General features: G+C 44.4%; 2 protein-coding genes across 3 annotated transcripts in view; one reads left to right on the forward strand and one right to left on the reverse strand.

Annotated features, from left to right (window-relative positions):
• WBP1L (WW domain binding protein 1 like) overlaps positions 1-19,127 on the reverse strand; it is a 56,475-nt gene extending 37,348 nt beyond the window's left edge. Inside the window, exon 1 of one of the 2 annotated variants that reach the window (XM_025881095.2) lies at positions 18,928-19,127. In XM_025881095.2, the coding sequence (XP_025736880.1) occupies positions 18,928-19,017 (90 nt within the window). In that variant the 5' untranslated portion in view covers positions 19,018-19,127. Of the gene's footprint in view, positions 1-1,569; positions 2,107-18,927 lie in introns of those variants that run through there. The other variant, XM_073904256.1, reaches the window with a different exon arrangement.
• Positions 1-20,871, forward strand: part of ARL3 (ARF like GTPase 3) — a 115,433-nt gene that overhangs the window by 33,639 nt on the left and 60,923 nt on the right. The gene's annotated exons all lie outside the window — the stretch shown is intronic.

A 20,871-nucleotide genomic window follows, 5' to 3' on the forward strand; every position in this document is an offset into this window, starting at 1 on the left:
AGAGTGGCACCTGCAAATCTCTGGAAAGAGTCCCATCGCGTAAGTGTACTTACCCCTTCATTGCACACCTACTGAATGCCCACAGTGTGCCAGACACTGTTCCAGGTGCTGGGGACACTGCAATGAGCAAAATACTCAAGGACCCCTGCTCTGATGGGTTATGGAAGCATTCCACATTTCTAAACAACACTCATCAGCAGTGATCCCTGAATAAGTGGAATTGCAGAAAAATTACTAGAAATCCAAAAATAATTTTGTAAAAGTTCAATCTAAATTATCAAAATTACATCATAGGCTTCCCGATTTTCCCCTAATGAATCATCATCCTTTTATGGATGTAATTCAAAGCAGTGTTTCTAATCAGCAGCTGTCTACTTTTATCTTCTTATAAGATTATAAAATCCAAAAAAATAAAATAAAATAAAATCCTGTGTACAAGGCAGAGTTAAACTCAATACATTACACCTACCACAATATCACATACCTGAACAAAGTGATTACTGATAATGGCTTCTTTCTCACTAATCTTCTCCTTGACCCTCCCACCAACCCCTTGCTGACTAACCCTCATTGAGCACTGAAATTTGGGGGAAGTGAGGAGAAAAAGAGACTGAACTGGCAAACGTGGGCATCCTTAGGAAGAAAAATTCACTTTTTGCCATGTGACCACAACCCAGTGACAAAGTAGTCAGCTTTGGGATTTCAGAGGCAAGATGATTATTAGCAATTTCTACTCATCTGAAAAAAAAAAAGGTCCTTTTATGTAAGTGACCCAGGCTCATGCATGATAGACTAAAGGTAAGTCAAATCCTTCTACAAACAATTTTAGTCATCTGCCTGACAATGCAGAATTTAATTCAATGCTGAATTCACCAACTTAAAAAAAAAAAGGAAGTCACACTATACCAGAATTAAGCAGGATTATGTTGTCAAAATGCTGCAGTTTAACAACCGTCTATGGGCCCAGGCAATGTCTGAGCCCCCCTTCCACTGACCCAGCCCCTTCCTCCCCAATTTAGAAACCCCCCAAAGATAGTAATGCTGGATTCTGAATAACTTATTATTTAAGAAGATACACTATAACAGTGTATATGTTCATGGCTAATAGAATTCATCCTTTCACTGTAGTTGATGTAAGAATCTTTTGGCAATATCTTTCTAGGCACCCTATACACTTATAATCTTTAAATTCAGGGATGGAGGCGGGAAGAGTTACTTTTTCAGTACTGACAATGAGCCAGACTCTGTGCTAAGAACTCCATTTAACCCACATTGTACTTAACACCACAACAAACTCATGATGTAGATATTACCCCTGTTCAGTTGCAGAAACTGAAGCACATGGACACCTTGCCCCAGGTCACACAGCTAGCAAGGGGAGAGCAAAGATGTGAATAAAGCCTCTAGCTCCAAAGACTCTTTCCTTGACAGTAATACAGGTATCGTGGTATTAGACCAAAAGTTACCAATGAGGCGAACACCAGAACTGAGGGTTCAGCTGACCATTGAGCAGACATGCACATCCCTGGTCAGTGCTCCGGAACCCTGTTTTAGAAGAATGCCACTTACATGGCTCTGATAGTTGTATTCCGGAGCACAGCGGACAGGCCCTTGGGCCCCAGGATGCCCATTCTGACCCACTTTGGAGCCCGAGTTCTCTGAGGTAAATGACTGGGAAAGCCCTAAAGTTCTCATCCGTTCTCAGCACACAACTGGTCTCCATGCAAGGAGCCCACTGGAAGAGAAGATCTTCCATGCCTTGGATCTCAGGTAACTGGTGAATTGTTCCCACACCATGTCATGGCGAGGTGAGGCTGGAAGGAAACTAGGGCTGAGAGCTGGGGGTTTCCAATTTCACAATCAAGGAATGTGAAGAAAGGGTTTTGTCACAATAGGCCAACAACTGCCAGGCTTCTAGGATAGAAGACAATCTCCAGACCCAAGGCCGTTTTTACTAACAGGAGCTTTGGAGCAGAGGCCGCTAGGCAGACACAGAACATCTAAGATGCGAGCTGTTTTATCTTTCTCAGGTTGGGCACAGGCACATTTAAATTCCTTCCAGTTTGGACTCACATACAACACCAAAAAACCCCAAACCAAACCAAACAACAACAACAACAACAAAAACCCAGAAGTGCAGATGAACTCCAAACCCCAAACCAAAGTGAGCGCCATAAAAGTCAAACGAAGGCATCCTCATGTCACGAATGTGAGGCTGGAGATCAATAAAAGGATCCTGAAGTAATTATTTTTGGGGAATGCCATGGGAAGAATTCCAAACCCAAAACAAAGATTTGTAGAACTTTGCCAAGTAGAAATGCTAAGGACTGCTTAGCTGCCAGAAACCAAGAATATTAGCTTATCTGTGTCCTGGGGCTGGACAAAGGCAGACGTGTAGCAAGCCTGCCGAGACAAGAAAACACACCTTTCCTGGTTTCTGAATAGGACAAGGAGTTCTACAAGTCACAAGGAGCTGGTGGGGTGCCTGGTAGGGTATCTATGGATATAGGGGTGCCTGGCTGGCTCAGTCGTCAGAGCACGCAAATCTTGACCTCGGGGTCGTGAGTCTGAGCCCCACACTGGGCATAGAGATTACTTAAAAACAAAAAACAAAAAAACCTACAACTGCTTTCTTACTGTTGAGTCTTCCAGGAAAGATGGCTGGGCAAACAGCCCTTAACTGTAGTGTGTAATCACTTGCTAAACATCAAACAATATATTTCAGAGAGGGAAATATATGTTGATATCTCAGTCCTTACAGGCGAAAACCTGGAAGCTTCGGTGAAGTTAGGTAACACATTCAAGGGCACACACCTAGTAGGCAGTGGGGCCGGCACTTCAATCAGGCCTGTGTGACTCTAAAATGGCTCGAACAGGCATGGAGATGGTATTTCAATATTGTAATTGTCACTTCCCCTTCATCTGTGACCCAGAAAGTCACAGCCACATCCAGGCACTCAGGCTGTAGCATGAGGATGAGGAGGGTGCACTACTGGATGAATGCATCTTGCCCTGGAGGATTTATTGACTTAATTGCCCAGTTAGAGAGAAAAGACAGCAGGTACCGAAACAGAGGTCCTCTATAATAAATGTGGCGGGAGCGGGGGGGGGGGGTAGTGGAGACAGTAACTGCAGGAAGAGCTCCAGGAAGAGAGGCCAGTCAGGGACAGAATGGCCAATGAAAACTGTATCAAAGAACAGGGACTGAAATAACATGGATGCTAGGGGTAGGAAGATGAGCACAGGAGGCAGAGCCAAGTAGAGCCCAAAGCATGGAGACAAGGCCACATGGGGCATCTGAGAAAGACACAAGACGAGGCACAGATGAGCTGGAGGGAGAAGGCAGAAGCCCCACACACTGGGTACCTCTGACCAGCCCATTTGTTCTTTCTGATGACTAGGGGAGCACCATGAATAGCAAGGAGAGGAATTTCTAGTTTACTTAGTATCTTAGGCTCTCTTTTTGCTTGTTTACATCTTGGAAGTTGCTCTTGTTTCACTCTGAGGGGTGGGGGGAGGTGGAGGGAAGATACCTGTTTCAAAGGTCTTTTAAATAGAGAGAGAGAGAGAGAGAGAAATAAAAGTAGCAGAAGGTGATGATGAAATCTCAAGACAATTCCTTTACATAGTCAGGTTCTGACCCAGATGTCTTGTCTGAGAAAAAGAGAAAACACACACACACACACACACACACACACACACACACACACACACAACATTAGCCGAAACCAGTTTAACAACAGCTCCTTGAGGCTCCTAGCTTCCTGCCCCCTAAAAAGAAAATCCTTCTGTGCTGACAATCAATCACTCCACAGATATTTATTACCTCCCGGGTCGGCCATTTACTGCCTGCTCCAGAGAGCGCAGGGGTCTCTGAACCCCAGCGCAGACAGTGGGCTGTCCCTGAGTTAATGGGCTGCCACTGATCTGCAACTCTAGCTTTACCAAGTACAACAGCAGCCTTGTTTGTTTTTGTACTGAAATGCCAGGTTCATTTTTTCCTGCCCTGAAAACAGTTCAATCCCCCACCAAACCAGCAAGGTGCCAAGAATTACATGACAATCAGCAAGCTCGGCTCAGGGCCGTCCCCTGACACTTTTCACGTCTCCTCCCCAGCTGCTCTCTACACTGAAGATTGGAATAAGAACAAAAGGAGGGACGTGGGTCACACCCAGTACCTGACACACACTGCAATGTAACCAGGAAAGAGTACTAACTCCATTAGGGAAATTAATCTTCAAGGTCTCCACTAAATCTGATTTCATCTCATCCTTTTATTTCAACTTGGAGCAAGACAAGGAGAGACGTGATCCACTTCAGGTGGGAGCTCGGGTACAGTGGTGGCAGGCCGGCAGTAAGGGCTAACAGGAAGGTCATTTTATTAAAGGCACCTCAACTCTTGAGTCCCGGGAAGCAGCTCCAGGCCCTCTGGCTGCAAGGCTGTAAGAGCGATTATTCACGCTGTCCAGACAGAGACCATCTTGGTTGTGCTTTTATAGGAAAATCCACCCACTCTTTACGTGCTCATAAGCTCAGCAAAATGATTTCTTCTCAGGCCTAACTCTTCTAAAGTAGAAGCAACTTATGGGCAAGATGTCTAACTTTCACTTCTGTGACCCTCACCTTACCAAGCAATGCCTTGCACAAAGTAGGCCCTCAAGAAAGATTAAAGAGATGTACGACTATAAAAAGGAAGCTAATACAGCTGAATCCCCAGACAGTAGGGCAGGTGACATTTTTGTGGCCACAGAAACCCGATAAACAGCTAAGAGATCAGGAGAGCACATGGATATTACTGGGAAACCCTCTGTGTGTCCCCATTATCTGTACACCTATAATTTCTCTGCTGAGGAGTTTAAAGCATTTAAGCCATCTCAAAAGCAAAATTCCCTTACTCAAGGTAGGGATGCACTCTAACCCCATGAGTTTTTCGATTATGGGGACTAAGATGAAGCTGCTCCTGGTTTTGTCACTGGTCACCAACTAACTCCATTAAGCAACACCTAGAAGTTGCCTTTTTTCTCTTTTTTTGCACAAAGGATTGTGAAACTTATTAAGGTCTAGCTGGAAACACAGCTCCTGGCACCATTATCTTCCCTCATTTCCTGGATCTTATGTAAATCAAATATTACCTCCTCCCTCCTTTGGCTATTTGATAACCAATCTACTCCAGGCCTATGAGTTTATGGTCAAAAGCACCAGAAGGAAACATTAAGACAATTTATCCCTGCCATAAGTTGTAGGGGGTGGAAAAGCTTCTGAAACACACACATCCACACCCCCAAGTAAAATGATGACGAAGGGTGGTGAAACTGGAGAGGGCATCAGAGCAGAAGAATCCTCTGTTCCTTTCATCATATAACTAAATCTTCTGCTCCTTTCGTCACATAATGCTCAACCGCAGGCCACACCTGAACCCGGTACTCCCAGGCTACAGAGAGTGGGGCAACACAGATGACAGCAGTAAGTAAACCCTACTTCAAAACCACCTTGACCCAGGGTCCAAATCATGAACCACTCGAGTAAAGCAGAAGTAGTAGGCAGAGATATGCTACGATACAGGCCTAAAGTTTGGGGAGAGAAAAACTAAAAGTGTCCTTGAGAAAGCACACCCCCCCCCCACCATGGCAAGAAGGGAAGTCAGTGCAAACCACTGGCCCTCCCTGAAAAAAAATTAGCAGGTACTCATATCTTTGCACTTATATCCATTGTTCCAAAGCCTTCCACTTTATTCAAGATGCACACTCTGGGCAAGGCGTGCTCAATACTGCAGAAAAGGTAGAGTTAAGCAGTCAGAGAGACAATAAATCATCATCCTTGCAGAACTCAAGGTCTATAAACTACCTTCACATCCATTTTAGTTGCTCCTTATATCAGCTGGTGCCAGGGCTAGAAGTTTTTACTAAACCCACTTGCCAGACAATACAGTGAAGGTCCGAAAATGTGCAGTGGCCTAGGACCAGACTTAGAGTTTCTGACAGAAGGGACAGAGGTCTTCCCATGGAACCCCAGTGAGTGACACACACTAGACTCTACTGGGGTGCTGGTATTCTACCGTGCTACCACCTATCCTCAGGACCCTACAATTACTTAACTTCTCTGAGTTGGCTGGTTACTTCTATCAGCATCGCCCAGAGACAACTCTGAGGCAGCCATTTCTGCGATAAGAGGCCCATGTGGTCAAAGAAGGCTGCCGTCTCTCTTGGAGATTCACGACGCATGTGCTTTACAGGGAAGCCTCTGAGGAGTCTCACAGTTAAGAAGCCTGTTCAACCCAAAATCTACATTTCAAACAGCATAGTCTTTCTTTCTTACTGAACATCTGTTCATGGCATCATTATCTCTACCGTGTCTGTCAGTCTCCAAATTCTAGGCTCCATTTCTCCCTCAGCAGCTTTGCTCATCTGCTGTGAACCCCCCAGTACTGTATCTTGAGGGCAGGCATGGTCAGCCAGGTACAGGATGGGGACACATGGCTGACGCCCCTGAAGACGGGAAAGAGGGCAAAATACGCTGACAGGTCTTCTCATTTTCCCAGGTTTCTCTGAACATTTGTGCAATCTCAGATAAGAATAGGATTTTCCCCAAAATTCTCCCTACGCTAGAAATTGAGGGCAAAAGTCCTAAGTTAATCTTTCACTTTACACACTGGGGAGAGGTTGGAAAGAGATATTCATTGTGACAAGATGACAAAGAAAATTGGGGGCGGTGGGGGTTGTTGTCGTGTTTGAAATTCCACCACTAGACGTGGTCAAGTGAAAAGAGAAAGCTGTAGCTTGAAGGGCACCTCTGACACTCACAGAACTGAGGTGTGTTCTTGGAGTAACTTTTTTTAAAGTAGCGGCACACTTAGTGAGGGTTACTTACTTATGAAAGCTGAAGAACTGTCATATATCAGCTGCATTTTCTAATGGTATTTTTACTCTGGATCTAACTTAAGTTCTCACATGCAAGATCCTATAACATTAAGCAATTGTCCATTTTTTTAGGGCATGATATGGTACGGTGGTTATGCCGAGGAACAAATCCTTTTATCTTTTAGAGATTCAAACAGAACTACTCATGGTTGAAATGATATGAAGTCTGCAGTCTTCTTCAAAATAACATCACTGAGCATGAATGGAAGTGAAAGTGGGTGTAGACAAAAGAAGACAGGCCATGACAATAAATTGCTGAAGTTGGGTGACGGGGACTTGGGGGCTTATTACAGAACCCTTGAAGGAACCAAGGAACACCAAAACCTCAAATGACAGAAGAAAAAAACAGATAAAGTGGACTTCCCCCAAATGAAAAACAACTGTGCTTCAAACGGCACCATCGAGAAAGTGAAAGACAAAAACAAAACAAAAACCACAGAAAGGGAAAAATATTTGCTAATCATTTATCTGATAAAGGACTCATAAAGGCTTCTTAACGTGAGACTCCTCAGGCTTCCCTGTAAAGCACATGCATTGTGCATCTATGAGGGAGACGGCAGCTTTCTTTGACCACATGGGCCTCTTATCGCAGAAATGGCTGCGTCAGCGCCCTCTCTGGGCGATGCTGATAGAAGGAACCAGCCAATACAGAGAAGTTAAGCAACTGGTTCCAGGGTCATGGGAATAGATGGTAACATGGGAAAATGCCAGAGCCCCAGAAGAGTCTAGTTTAAAGGGAAAAATCCTCTGGGCAGTCACTCACTGGGATTCCATGAGATGACTTCTGTCCCTTTACTCAGATAAGGTACTTTAAAATGGGCAAAGACCTGAACAGACATTTCTACAAAGAAGATACACAAATGGCCGCTAAGAACATGAGATGTTCAACATTACGAGTCATTAGGGAAATGCAAGTCAAAACTACAATGAGATCCTACTTCACACCCGTTAGGATTGGTTATGATAAAAAAGACAGACAAGGGGCACCTGGGGGGCTCAGTCGTTAAGCGTCTGCCTTCGGCTCAGGTCATGATCCCAGGATCCTGGGATCAAGTCCCACATCGGGCTCCCTGCTCGGCAGGAAGTCTGCTTCTCCCTCTCCCACTGCCCCTGCTTGTGTTCCCTCTTTCGCTGTGTCTCTCTCTGTCAAATAAAAAAAATCTTAAAAAAAAAAAAAAAAGACAATAACAGATGTTGGAGAGGATATGGAGAAACTGGAACCCTCATAATTGGGGTTCAGTGGGGAACATGACATGGTACAGCCACTTTGGAAAACAGTCTGGCAATTCCTGAAACAAGCAGACATACAGTTACCACATGAACAGCAATTCTACTTCTAGGCATATCCTAAGAAAAATGAAAACACACATCCACACAAAAACTTGTCTACCAACGTTCATAGCATTATTCCTAACAGTCCCAAAGTGGTAACAGCCCAAATGTCTATGAGTTGACCAATCGATGAATAAAATGTGTTATACCCATACAACAGAATATGAATGGAAAGGAAGAAAGTACTTACACCTGCTAAAAATATTATGCTAAGTGAAAGAAGCCAATCACAAAACACCACACGGTGTTACGATTCTATTTACATGAAGTGTTCAGAACAGGAAAACCCACAGGAGCAGAAAGTAGATTAGTGGTTGCCAGGGAATGGGGTTCGGGGGGGCTCAGGAAGGGAACTACTAATTGATATAGGGTTGCTTTCTGGGGTGATGAAAATGTTCTGAAATAGACAGGGGTGACGGTGGCCCAATCTTATGAACATGCTAAAAAACAGTGAATTGTACACTCTACAAGGGTGAACTTTACGAGTGTAAATTGTATCTCAATAAGGCTGTTATTACTTTTTTAAAAAGCCTCAGAAACCATCCTCGCCTCAGAACAGGAAGTACAGTACACCTCAGCACGGGACACTATGTGCCAAGAGCAGACAGACCTGCATGTGTTCTAGCACTGTGGTCAGAATGGATGTCCAACCACAACTCCCACACCCAAGACAAAGCACACCTCTTTACTGGTGATAACCCCACTCTTCCTCACTCAAGGGGGCACAGTGATGTACAGATCAGGATAACTGTATCTATTCTAATTTACCTGCTCTGAGAATAAACAATCTCATACTTTATTATTAGAAAACAATTGCTGGAAAAACACCCCTCATCAGACTTCCAAGGCTGGTGATAGAGAAAATGAGTCACATGCCTTCTGGACTAGGAGCTCACTAAAATATACTCTTAAATTCTTCCACTGGAAACAGATCTTGGGTCAGTCAAGGAATAAGGAAGCCTCAAGGCTTCCCCCAAAGCTTTTTTAAAAAAAAAAAAAAAGATAATTACACAGGCTAACATTTACCAAGTAATTACTATGTGGCAGGCACTGTTCTAAGTGCTTTGTAAGTACCAACTCAATTAATCCTTACAATAACTCAATTAACCCGCACAATAACCCTATAAGCGAGGTGCTATTATCCCATTTTACAGATGAGGAAACTGAGTCAACTAACTAGCCTAAGGCCATCTGGAGGCAGTCTGGCTCCACAGTCTGCACTCTCAGTGATATTTCCAAGGACTCCTTCTTCTGGGATGACCACCATGGAAGGATGGCTGGTTAGACTTGTGTGCCACACAGTAACCGGCCAACAGTTCCCAGCCACCTGCCTGACATCTTCCGGGAGCCTACAAACCACTTCCTTTAGCCCTGAGCAGGCACAGCTACACTTCCCTGGCCTCCAGGCACACTGCCCGTGAGTCCTGCTCCACAGCAAAGGGTGCAACCAGTTCGCAGACAGGGAGGAGACGAAGCTAAGCAAACCAGAGACCCATATAAGCTTTCAAGAAAGAAAACTGAAATGTTCCCCACATGCCTGTGTTGAGTCAGAAGGCACATCTTCATGGATAAGCTAAGGGCATCGATGAAGAAATGTTGCTTACACAATGTGTGGGGAACGGAGCCCTCGAATACCCTATTGATGTGGATGTCCACTGACAGAACCGCTTTGGGAGAGCAATTTGGCACCATCTACCCCATATTTCAAATGTACATACCCTACAACCCCACAATCCCTGATTCCACTTCTGGGAATCTAGCACAACTGCAGAAAGAAATACATAGAACAATGTTCACTATAAAACAGCGTGAACTGGTAAAAACTTGGATATAACGGATGTTATCTATGGAGCAGTAGTTAAAGAAATCATGGCCTAAAGCAATAACACACAGGTGGGGTTTTTTGGGGTTTTTTTTGTTTGTTTGGTTTGGTTTTTGTTTGTTTCTTTTTGCAGTTCTATACTCACTTCTGAATGCCATTCCTCTTCTTGAGGCTTTCCTAAACTTTGTCAACTCTCCTTATGATTCTCTTACTGTTTAATAATCTCATTTCCAAGCTTTTTGGGTTTTGATTAATGTTATTCTTTCTTTTCTTTCTTTTTTTTTTTTTTAAGTAAGTAAGCTCCATGCCCAGAGTGGAGCCCAATGAGGGGCCTGAAATCACAAACCTGAGATCAAGACCTGAGCCGAGATCAAGATGCTTAACTGACTGAGCCACCCAGGCGCCCCAATATGCAGGCATTCTTTTAAAAATCAAGGTAGATATGCAATACAGAAAGAAGTCTATGGGGGCGCCCGGTGGCTCAGTCGTTAAGCGTCTGCCTTCGGCTCAGGTCATGATCCCAGGGTCCTGGGATCGAGCCCCACATAGGGCTCCCTGCTCAGCGGGAAGCCTGCTTCTCCCTCTCCCACTCCCCCTGCTTGTGCTCCTGCTCTCGCTATCTCTCTCTGTGAAATAAATAAATAAAATCTTAAAAAAAAAAGAAAGAAGTCTATGAAGGATGAAATAATGCATGTTGTAAAGTACTACATATAAAAATTATCCCATTTTTATTTTAAAAACAAATGAAAATAAAGAACTGTATCCATAACAATTTTATGTTTATATATAGGAGTTTATATATAGGAACTATTACTATATCTATAAATATTCAGCATAAGCAGAAAACCCACCAAAAACACACACCAAACCACAAACTTTCACTTTTTACTCTAAGCATTTCTGTCTGTATTATGTATCACTGTTACAAACGTGTGTTATTTTTGTGTAACTAAAAACTTATGTGAAAAGGTAAAAAGCACCTTAAAGCTCAAAGAAAGCAGCAATCAGGTCTAAGGAAGGAAGAGGGAAAGAAGGCCATAGTGGACCTTGTGTTTTCTGCTTTCCCCCAACTCCCTGCAGGCACAGCAAGGGGATTTGCATATTTAAAAACAAAGGACTCAAGTAAAGAGAAAGAAGTACACAGGATGAACTTCTTACACTATTCAACTCTATATTCAAATCCCAAAGAGCTACAGTGCTCTACCATCTCAGGTGTCAAAAATATTAACCTCTCCCAGATAAACCACGAAGAGGGGAAAATAACTTAGATCTGATCAATCAACTAAGTTGTGGTTTTTCTGTTGTTTCTGTGTTTGGTTGGATTTTAATACAACTGGAGTGAACCACCAGGCGCAATTTCAGATGAGGAAGATAATTTCAGAAATGGCGAACAAAAAAACAGCATGTAGGATTTTGAAAAACGTGAATATTTTCTCCACGAACACATGCCTCTGATCTGTAAGAATGTGTAATAACACAATGTTACAACATAAGATCTGTCTTGCTTGATATTTAAAAATCAAAACAGACATGTTTTTATAGCTTTACTCTAGGATCTACCCTTCCAAGCCACAAATGTTCTTGCAACGTCTCACATTCACTTTTACCTCTTCCAAAACAAGTTTAAATTAAATTCTTTAAAACACCTAAGATCATGAATCAAAACCTAGCCAAGGCACTCTGAGGGCAATGACAGCACCAGAACAGACGATCCATCGCTCATCTATTTTCCCACAGAAAAAAGTATGGAAAGAAGAAAGCCAAAAGTAAATAAATCCAAGCTATGGGAATGTAGTTGAGTAAGCGAAGAGTATCCCAAAAACCCAGTCCATGCAAGACTGGTGATCTCCAAGTCTGAGACCATGACCTACTTTAATTCCCACACTGGGAAAGCCCAGAATTGTATCAACAAGCCACAGAATGCAATAGGATGAGATATGTTTCTCCTTTCCTTACCTCCCAGGTTGCAAGGTTCTGGATTTATCGATATTTCTTTGTTTGTGGCTTCCACATTACGTGCAGTTTTTTGGCCAGACTTTGCTCCACCTACTGGAAACACAAAGGATGGTCCAAAAGGGAGGTGCCCATAAGGCAGACCTCAGCCGTCTATTGTATGCCACCAAGGAGACAGATCACAAAGACCCACTGTCACTGCTCCCTGTTACTCAGTGGCTGTTCTACCGTCTGTGTGGTTATGGTGGGATGGGTGGCCCGAGGGGTGCCCACAGTTGGGGTTATAGAGCAAAGAAGGAACCCACATCATGGCACCACCTGGATCCTGAGGGTCCCTCAAGCATTAGTCCAATAGGAAAGCAAGAGATGCTCTCAGGTGAACGGATGGCCAGGCATTCAAAAGGCATTTGGAACTATTAATCCAAAGTCACCTGAGATACCCGCAGTATGCTTAAAGAGTTGCCCGCTAGTGCCCCAAATCCACAGATGGGCTGCATCCTGGGGGCTTGAAAGAGAAGGCTTCTCCTGAGGTCACACAGCCACCGAGGTCTGGAACAGTCAGCCCATGGCGACCCGGAGAACACCTCATGGTTGCTGTAGGCTGATTGTGTGACAACAAACCAATGCTCATGGGGCCGAAAACGAGAGTAGAACCAAGACTTGGAATGGGGAAAGGAAAAAGTTCTAAGAACATGACTCTGTTCAGCTTGGTTATGGGGCCATGGAAGACTCTGAGAAAACAAAGTAACTGGCCAGCAGGCTTTCACTGGGGTGAAAACAAACATGTTCTTAAAATGAAACCACAAGGGCAAACCAAAGCAAGAGAAAAGAAAGTTTAAGACTGGGTGAATAAGGCAGGCTCACCTGCTTACTGAACCACAAACTAAAAAAAATGCCTTTTTTCCCAAAATGCTTGATGTTGGCTCACAAAGTCAGGCTGACTGGCAACATGTTAACAAATCTGAGAGCAATCAAGATTCAGGATATTAAAGCTTTCAACTGTCCCACCTAAAATTTGTTGTCAGAGAGGTTACTTCATACACTTCACAATGCTATGTTCTCTCTTCATAGGAAGGCTGACCTCAAACCCCATGATAACGAGCATGAGCTGAGAGGGGAACAGCAGGCACCGCTAAACCAGCATCTGTCCACCTCGGAACCACTGACATTATGGACCAGACAATTCTTTGTTGTGGGAGGCTATCCTTTGTCATGGCAAGTTTAGCAGCATCCCTGGCCCCGAGCTGTGACAACCAAAAATGTTCCCAGACGCTGACAAATGTCCTCTGGAAGGGGCAGAATTATCCCCAATTGTGAACTACAACTCTAAACATATAAGTTCACCCTAAACATTTCCTAGAGAGACAAAATTAAACTCAGATATAGGACAGAATCAAGGAAGTCACTTTCAAACTCCCCAAATCTCAGCTTCTGAACTTAATCTGAGAGCTGATACTAACTTACCAACAACCAAATGCACTCTGAGGACTACAAATAATAACAGCAGGGATCATTATTATACTTATAGTCATTAAACATATTCCAAGAGCTCTATATATAGGATGTCTTTTCACCTCACAGCAAACCTATAAGGTATGTACTATTATCAATCCCATTTTAGAGATGAGGACACTGAGGCACAAAGAGGCTAGCAACTTGCTCCAGCATAGTAAGTAGAAGTCAGGTTTAGATCTCAGGTGGCCTGCCCCCGAGCCCACGACCTCACCACTGGGTTGGACTATACTCCACTATTCCCACACTGGAGAGCTCTTAGATCTGCACTATTAAATAGTCAGTAGCCACATGTAGCTATTCAATTTAAATTAATTAAAATTAAATATCATACCAGTCTTGGAAAATAGTCTGGCAGTTCCAAAGTTAGGTATACAGCCAGGAGAAATGAAAACTTATGTCTACACAAAAAACTTGTACATGCATGTTCATAGCAGCGTTATTCAAAGTGGCCCCAAAGTGGAAAGAGCCCAAATGTCCATCATTTGATGAGTGCATAAATTAAATGTGGCACATTCACAGGACTGAATGTTAACTGGCTACAAAGTGGAATGAAATGCTGATACGTGCCATGATGTACTGATACATCAACAGGGACGAATCCTGGAAACATTATGCTAAGTGAAAGAAGCGAGTCACAGAGGACCACCTCGTGTATGATTCCATTTATAAGGAATGTCCAGAATAGGCAAATCCATAGAGACAAAAAATAGATTAGGGGCTGCAGGAGGTGGGGATAGAATGGGGAGGGACTGCTAATGGCTATGGGGCTTCTTTCTGGGGTAATGAAAACATACTAAAATTAGATAGCGGGGGCGCCTGGGTGGCTCAGTGGGTTAGACGTCTGACTCTTGATTTCCACTCAGGTCATGGTCTCGGGGTCGTGGGATTGAGCCCTGCATCAGGCTCTGCACTCAGCGGGGAGTCTGCTTGTCCCTCTCCCTCGGCTCTTCCCCCCACTCCCCACCCTCGCTTGCTCTCTCTCTCTCAAATATATTCATTAAACCTTAAGAAAACAAAACAAAAACAAAAATAAAATTAGATAGTAGATGGTACACAATTCTGTGACTAACTAAAAAGCCATTTTACATAACTTTAAAAGGGTGAATCTATTGGCATGTTAATTATGTCTCAATACAGCTGTTATAAAAAACTAAATGTCACTAAAAATTCAGTTGCTCATCTATCCTAGTCACATGCCAAGTGTCAAGAGTCACATGTGGCTAAGTGGCTACCAAAACAGGCAGCGCAGATATAGATCTTTTCTGCTATCACAGAAAGTTCTACTGGACTGCACTGCTCAGATGAATGGATAAAAAGCCTCCTTACCATCTAACCACAGTCTACCTTTCAAGCGTCTTCTACTTCCACCCTCCTCTACACACCCACATCGGAAGCTTCCACCACAGACTACGAGCCACCTCCAAATACATCCTCCATTTTCGCTTTCCAGGCTGGAACAGACTTGTTTCCCTTCCCAACCTTTAAAGCCTGGTCCAAATGCCTCTTCTGTGAAGCTTTTCCTAAATCCCACCTTCCCCTGGCCAGAGCAGAATCAATTGCTCCCACCGTCCTTTGTTGGCACATCTGTGTGTGATCTGTCTTTCCTACCAGATTACCAGCTCCTTGAGGACAGGGATTTGGTTACTCATCTGAGGGTTCCCAGTGCCCAACTGTGTTAACAGCCTGCTGTAGAGCGGACATTTCAGTAAACGTTTGCTGAATTCTACTGAAAGGGTTTACGGAAACTCGAGGTGTGGATTTGAGGTGTGGATTGCTCACTTTGGTATATAAAACAGACTAAGAAAATGAGGGAAAGGGAATTAAGAGTCTGGACATTCCATCTCCCGCTATTCTGCAAGAAGAAATGATGGTGGTCACACTGAAATGCTGTTTTTAAGAAAGAAGAGTGGAGTAGAGCTTCTGGACTGAAAATCGGGGCACAGTTGGTGAGTAAGGGGAGCGGGCACAGGGTATACTATGGAGGGGCGAGGTAAGAAAAAAATACCAGGAATTAGGACCCCCATCCAACTCAAAGTTTTAAGCATGGCAGAGGAAAGGTAAGGACTGTGTCTCTAGAGGTTAGGCCGGGTGGCTTTACGGAAAAAGACGTTTCTACTAAAATTTTATTTTAAATAACATGGTCAGATTGTTCTAGTTGAATCTAAGCACCAATAGAAAGAAAGAAACTCTATGTATCTCAATCATTATTTAACTAGGAGAGACAAACGTCAAGGCCTCACTGGCAAGTCCACTACTTTTTTATTCTTTATGGGTTTAAAGAATGATATCTGAGCTGTAGTAACCTATAAGATAGTGAAGTCCAAGTTCCCAATCTCAGAAGTGAGCTAGGCTGGTAACTTTCCTGGGCCAGGATGGCAAGAAATGACCGTTCCAGGGGAGAGCTGGTAACAGGGAAAGCAAGCTACTCTGTATTATGTAAATATATAATACCATATATTTCTGATATTAGATGCATATGTATAAAAAGGCTGTATTTGATAGAGGCATTTCAAGGGAAAAAAACCACAGTAAATCACCCACACCATGTTCAATACGGAATGAGTACGAGTCCCCCTCAATTCAGAGTTAGCTGGAAGCCCCTTGTTGAAATAAGGACAGTGAGTACCAGAAGTGCATCCTATGTCAAAATGGTCTCTGAATTTTTTTTTCTTCACTGATTTCTACAAGCCAAAAATCAACAAAAACCCAAACAAAACAAAAACCAAATTGACTAAACAGTGGTGGATTCAGAGTTAATAATTATATAGTAACTTCCATGCCAAAGGTTAAAATTCAAAACACAAATCTCACTATAGATATCTAGTACTCCTGGGCAGAAAGAGACAAGGGTATGAGGTGGGGATGTAAGTACTGGGTGTGGGGGTGGTCAGGAAGAGGGAGCCCACTCATTACCAAACTTTCTCTTCTCTGAAGGAATGGTAACCATGTAATAGCTGCTGGTCAGCGCTAGCATCCACCCAAATGGAACAAAGTACAAAAGCCACCCTGTCCCCAAAATAAGTATTGGAAGTGCCAGAGAAATGATAAGAAATCGGCCTATGATCGATAAACTGCAATTAGGGCATGACATTGAAGATCCCGTCCCACATCTTCTCGCCAGTTCCCAGGCTTCCGTGACCTGGCGGCAACCTCCACTTTCCAACCTTCCTCTGCCAGAGAAGTGGATCCGGTTCCCACTGTCAACTCGGAGGCCCACCACTGCTCTTCCATCAGGGTGAAACATCCACAGGCCCAGGGCACCGACCTCCTAGGGCTCCAATGTTCTTAAATCAACCTTCTAGCAGTGTTATTTACTGGATCTTGAGAACGACCTTTCTTTACTTAGTAGAAATAGATGCAAAGGCGAAGCAACAGTTTGTTCTATATTTTGTTCTGTCAACATCTACACTTTTTTTTTTTAAGACTTATTTATTTAGAGAGACAGTAAGTGAGCAGGGGGGAGAGGGGCAGAGGGAGAATCTCCAGCAGACTTGCCACTGAGTGAGGAACCGGACGCGGGGCTCAATCCCAGGACCCGAGCTGAAATCAGGAGCCAGAGGCCCAACCGACTGAGCCACCCACATGCCCCAACATCTATACTTCTTAACCTTACCAGTCCTAAGGGTTCTGACTTTTCCAATAAATAAAATTTATTTCTCTTGCCAGTTTATGATTTTAACTAGGAAAAGATCCCCAACAAACGCTAAAATGGAAGGGTCCAGCCCTAGGAAAAGGAATATACTGGGCCAGAAAATGAGCTCTATTCCTTTCACATGTTATTTCAAATATACATAAACAGATTCGGGGAGGGGGGAACAGATAAATAACAAATTGTGGTATAGCCATACAGTAGATCATTCAGCCACCAAAAAAGGAATGAAGTACTGGTATATTTATCCACTACAATGTGGATGAATCTCAAAAACATTATGTTAAGGGAAAGCAGACAGACACAAAATACCACAAATTTTAGGATTCCATTTATATGCAACATCCTGAATAGGTAAATCCACAGAGACAGAAAACAGATTGGTCGCTGCTAGGAGCTGGGGGAAAGGGAAATCAGGGAGGAACTGCTTAAAGGGTAGGGGGGTTTCTTTTGAAGTGATGAAATGTTTGGAACTAGATGTAGTGGTTGCACAACATTGTGAATGTACTAAACACCACTGAATTGTTCACTTCGAAATGGTAAAAGGGTTTTAAATGGTTTCTATTATATGAATTTCATTCCATTTTAAAAACTAATCAATTTTTAAAATAAAGGATACTAGGGGGCAAAATAAGATGCATATGTAAAAAGGCAGCCCATAAACTCCTAAGGAAAAGATAAGTATTTTTGCTGGCACTCTGCTTCTACTCTTGATCACAACGCAAAGTTCAAGTGCTAAGCTGTATAGACTCTGCCATCATGCCGTGTGTGAAAGTGTGTGTGTCTATTCCCTTCTGAAAAGACAGGGAAGAGAACAGAAAGTGAAGAAAATAGAATGGTAAAGCCCTGCCAAATGCAAGGGAAGGAGGGGTGATTCCCCCTACTGCACCCCACCCAACTTGGCACCAGGAGTAACGCTCCCATTAGGGTTTCGAAATGCCAACTGGAGCTGGAATCAGCACAAGCAAGCTTCTCTGCCTGGATAAAAAGCAAGCCACCCAGCAAGAAAAGCTGGGGTGCTCCATTTACTGCCCATATTGGCATCAGCACCACCCTTTGCTCAAAAGCCCTGAACTGGCCTAGATCAGCATCAATGGCTGGCTCTCCCAAGCCAGCCAGCCTTACAGCAAGAGTTTGTTATAGCTCAAGCGTGCCCTCCTCCTGAGGGGTCCCGATCTACTCCATCCCACAGGCCTTCCAAGAGTCCGGCCTCCAACCTCTTGCCTCCAACACATTAAAAATGGAGCCAAGATGCCCTCGGAACTTTTCCCTGTCCAGCTTGAAATAAATACCTTCTCAGCCCCTCCTCCCTCTCAGGCCAGCTCAATAACCCACGTACCCCTACCCGCAAACACGTACACACCGCATCACTGCCTTGGAGACCTGCTTCACGGGGGGCACGAATGCGCCCCCCCCCATGCCTCGGCTTCGCACCACTATCCAGTCAGTCATCCCAGCCCACCTGACCTAACTGCCCTCTCAAAGGGCCCCTCACTAGCTGGGCACCGCACCTCTGCCACTTCCCTGACACCAAAACAGGTGTCCCTCAGCTAAACACCGACGCCCCCTTAGATCCTGTCCACTCCAGGCATGGGAGCCCCTCTCGGGACCCCTCAACTCTTGGCAACAACACTCCTTCTGCCCCTCTAGCCAGGCAGCGACGCCGTCTTCAGCCCCCTCCAGCCAGGCCTCGACGACCCCCAGGCCCCCAGGCTGGCCCGGACGCCCCCTCCCCTTACCTGCGGGGGTTCAGCCCTGGCTGACAGGGGGCTGGGCAGCGCCTGGAGGAGCAGGAGCGCCATGCCACCCAGGAGCCTTCTCCTCTCCATCCCCCTCCTGCTCCTGCTCCTCCGCCACGGCGCCGCCACCTCCCTCCTCCTCCTCCCTCTCCTCCTCTTCCCTCTTCTGCCTTCTTCCCTTCTTTTCCTGTTTCACTCTCCCCTCCCGCTTCCGGCTCTGCTCCACCCCGCCCCAGCCCAAACACCCTCCCACACACTGGGCAGGCTCTCCAGTTCCAGCGCTTCGTGGGCCCCTGCCCTTTGTCCATTGACCAAAATAGCTGTCGATCAAATAGAAGTCCCGCCCCCCCATGAAGACGGAAGACCAGAGGGATCCAGCCAATGAAAAGTGGGAGGAAGCCGGGCCATCTTGAGTGCTGCACGGCGGTGTAGATGCGTCCCACGCCACAGAGAGTGGCGGAAGTAGCTCCGATAGGGGGCGGGGCCATCTGGTACGAGCATCGAAAAGTCTAATTCGGGTGCAGCCATCTTGAGCGTGGCGGAAGTACTAGATTTCTACACTTAAGCAAAGAAAGAGAAGTACTGTGATTCTAAAGAGTATTGGAAAAGAAGTTGTTTTAGAAGGTAACCGGGCGCTCCTTAAGAAGAAAACAACTGCAATCTAAAAATCTTTTGACGTCTTTTGTTTTGAAGCGCAGCCCTGGTACCAGGGTCCCTCTCCTTGTCTCAAAGTGGGAGCTTAGGTCAATTTGAATTCTCTGAAATAGTACCTTTACCTGAGGCACTGAGGCACGGTGCTGTGTCGCCCCAAGTTCCAGAAACATAATTCTATTGACGGTACCTCAGAAACAGCCCTGAAATTCACTCCCATTGTTTCCCTCCATATTCTCATGTTCTTGCTAAATAAAAATGGTCTCCCTGCTGGCCCTAGTTGCCAATTCTTCCCTCTCAATTACTGCCGCACTCCACAGCAAGGGTGCTCTACGACATAAAACCAAACATCATTGTCTTAAGGCTTTCTCTCTTAAAATACTTAAACTACCTACGGAATATATAGTCCGAACTACTCAGTATGGTTCTCTCGTGTCCTGATCCCTGCTTACTTCTTTTTCTCTCATCTTCTGCCACTACATTTTCCCACACATTCCACTTACACCAAACACTCAAGAGATCCCCAGTGTGCTGTGCTATAGTACACACTGCACATATAGTTCTCTGTTTATAAACTCCTAGTTCCCATCCCCTCCCTTGTTTCTTCTTCTGGATCCTCATAACATTAACACACACTGTATCTGATCTGTAGTATCTGCCTGGCTGGCCCTTCCCACTAAATTTGCAGTTTTTTGTATAGCACACCATCTTACTCCTTTTTTTTTCTTTTGAAAAATCGCTACAACATCCTATACAAGGCCCAACCATGAGCCCAACAATGTTGGTAAAATAAATGAACAAACGAAGACCCATGCCAGAGAAGCCAGGTGCCTGTAGCTGCCAATTTCCTCTCAAAATCCTGCCAAAGCATTTTGCAGGTTCGCCTAGTCTAGCCCATGGCTGAGCCCAGAGGGAGTTTGTTCTTGGCTTAAATGGTGGCAAAGTAGGAAACAGTGAAGAAACTGGTTCTGCCCTCTACTTAAGAATGTCCATAGTTCTGCCTCTTCTTGATCTTGTTTTCCCGAGTGTTACAAAAGGTGACAAGTATTTTTGCTGATCTCAAATGTCTTAGAAATTCATGCATACCACAATCAAACTCCCTAGGGAAGAAATAAAGATTCAGTATTAGGCAAGGGCCAAATTATTTTCATAGCACAGGGTCTCAGTCCTGGCCTCAAGGTTTTGTAAGTCCTCCTTTATAAAAGCCAGGTACCATCATCATTAGGAAACCCTAATAATTTCAGTTCAACAAACACCGGAGATTTTATCCTAACTTCCCTTTCTTTCTTTACC

The sequence above is a fragment of the Callorhinus ursinus genome, unplaced genomic scaffold (genome assembly GCF_003265705.2).
Source record: "Callorhinus ursinus isolate GAN/ISIS: 27379988/994484 unplaced genomic scaffold, GSC_fseal_2.0 scaffold20, whole genome shotgun sequence".
NCBI lineage: Eukaryota > Metazoa > Chordata > Mammalia > Carnivora > Otariidae > Callorhinus > Callorhinus ursinus.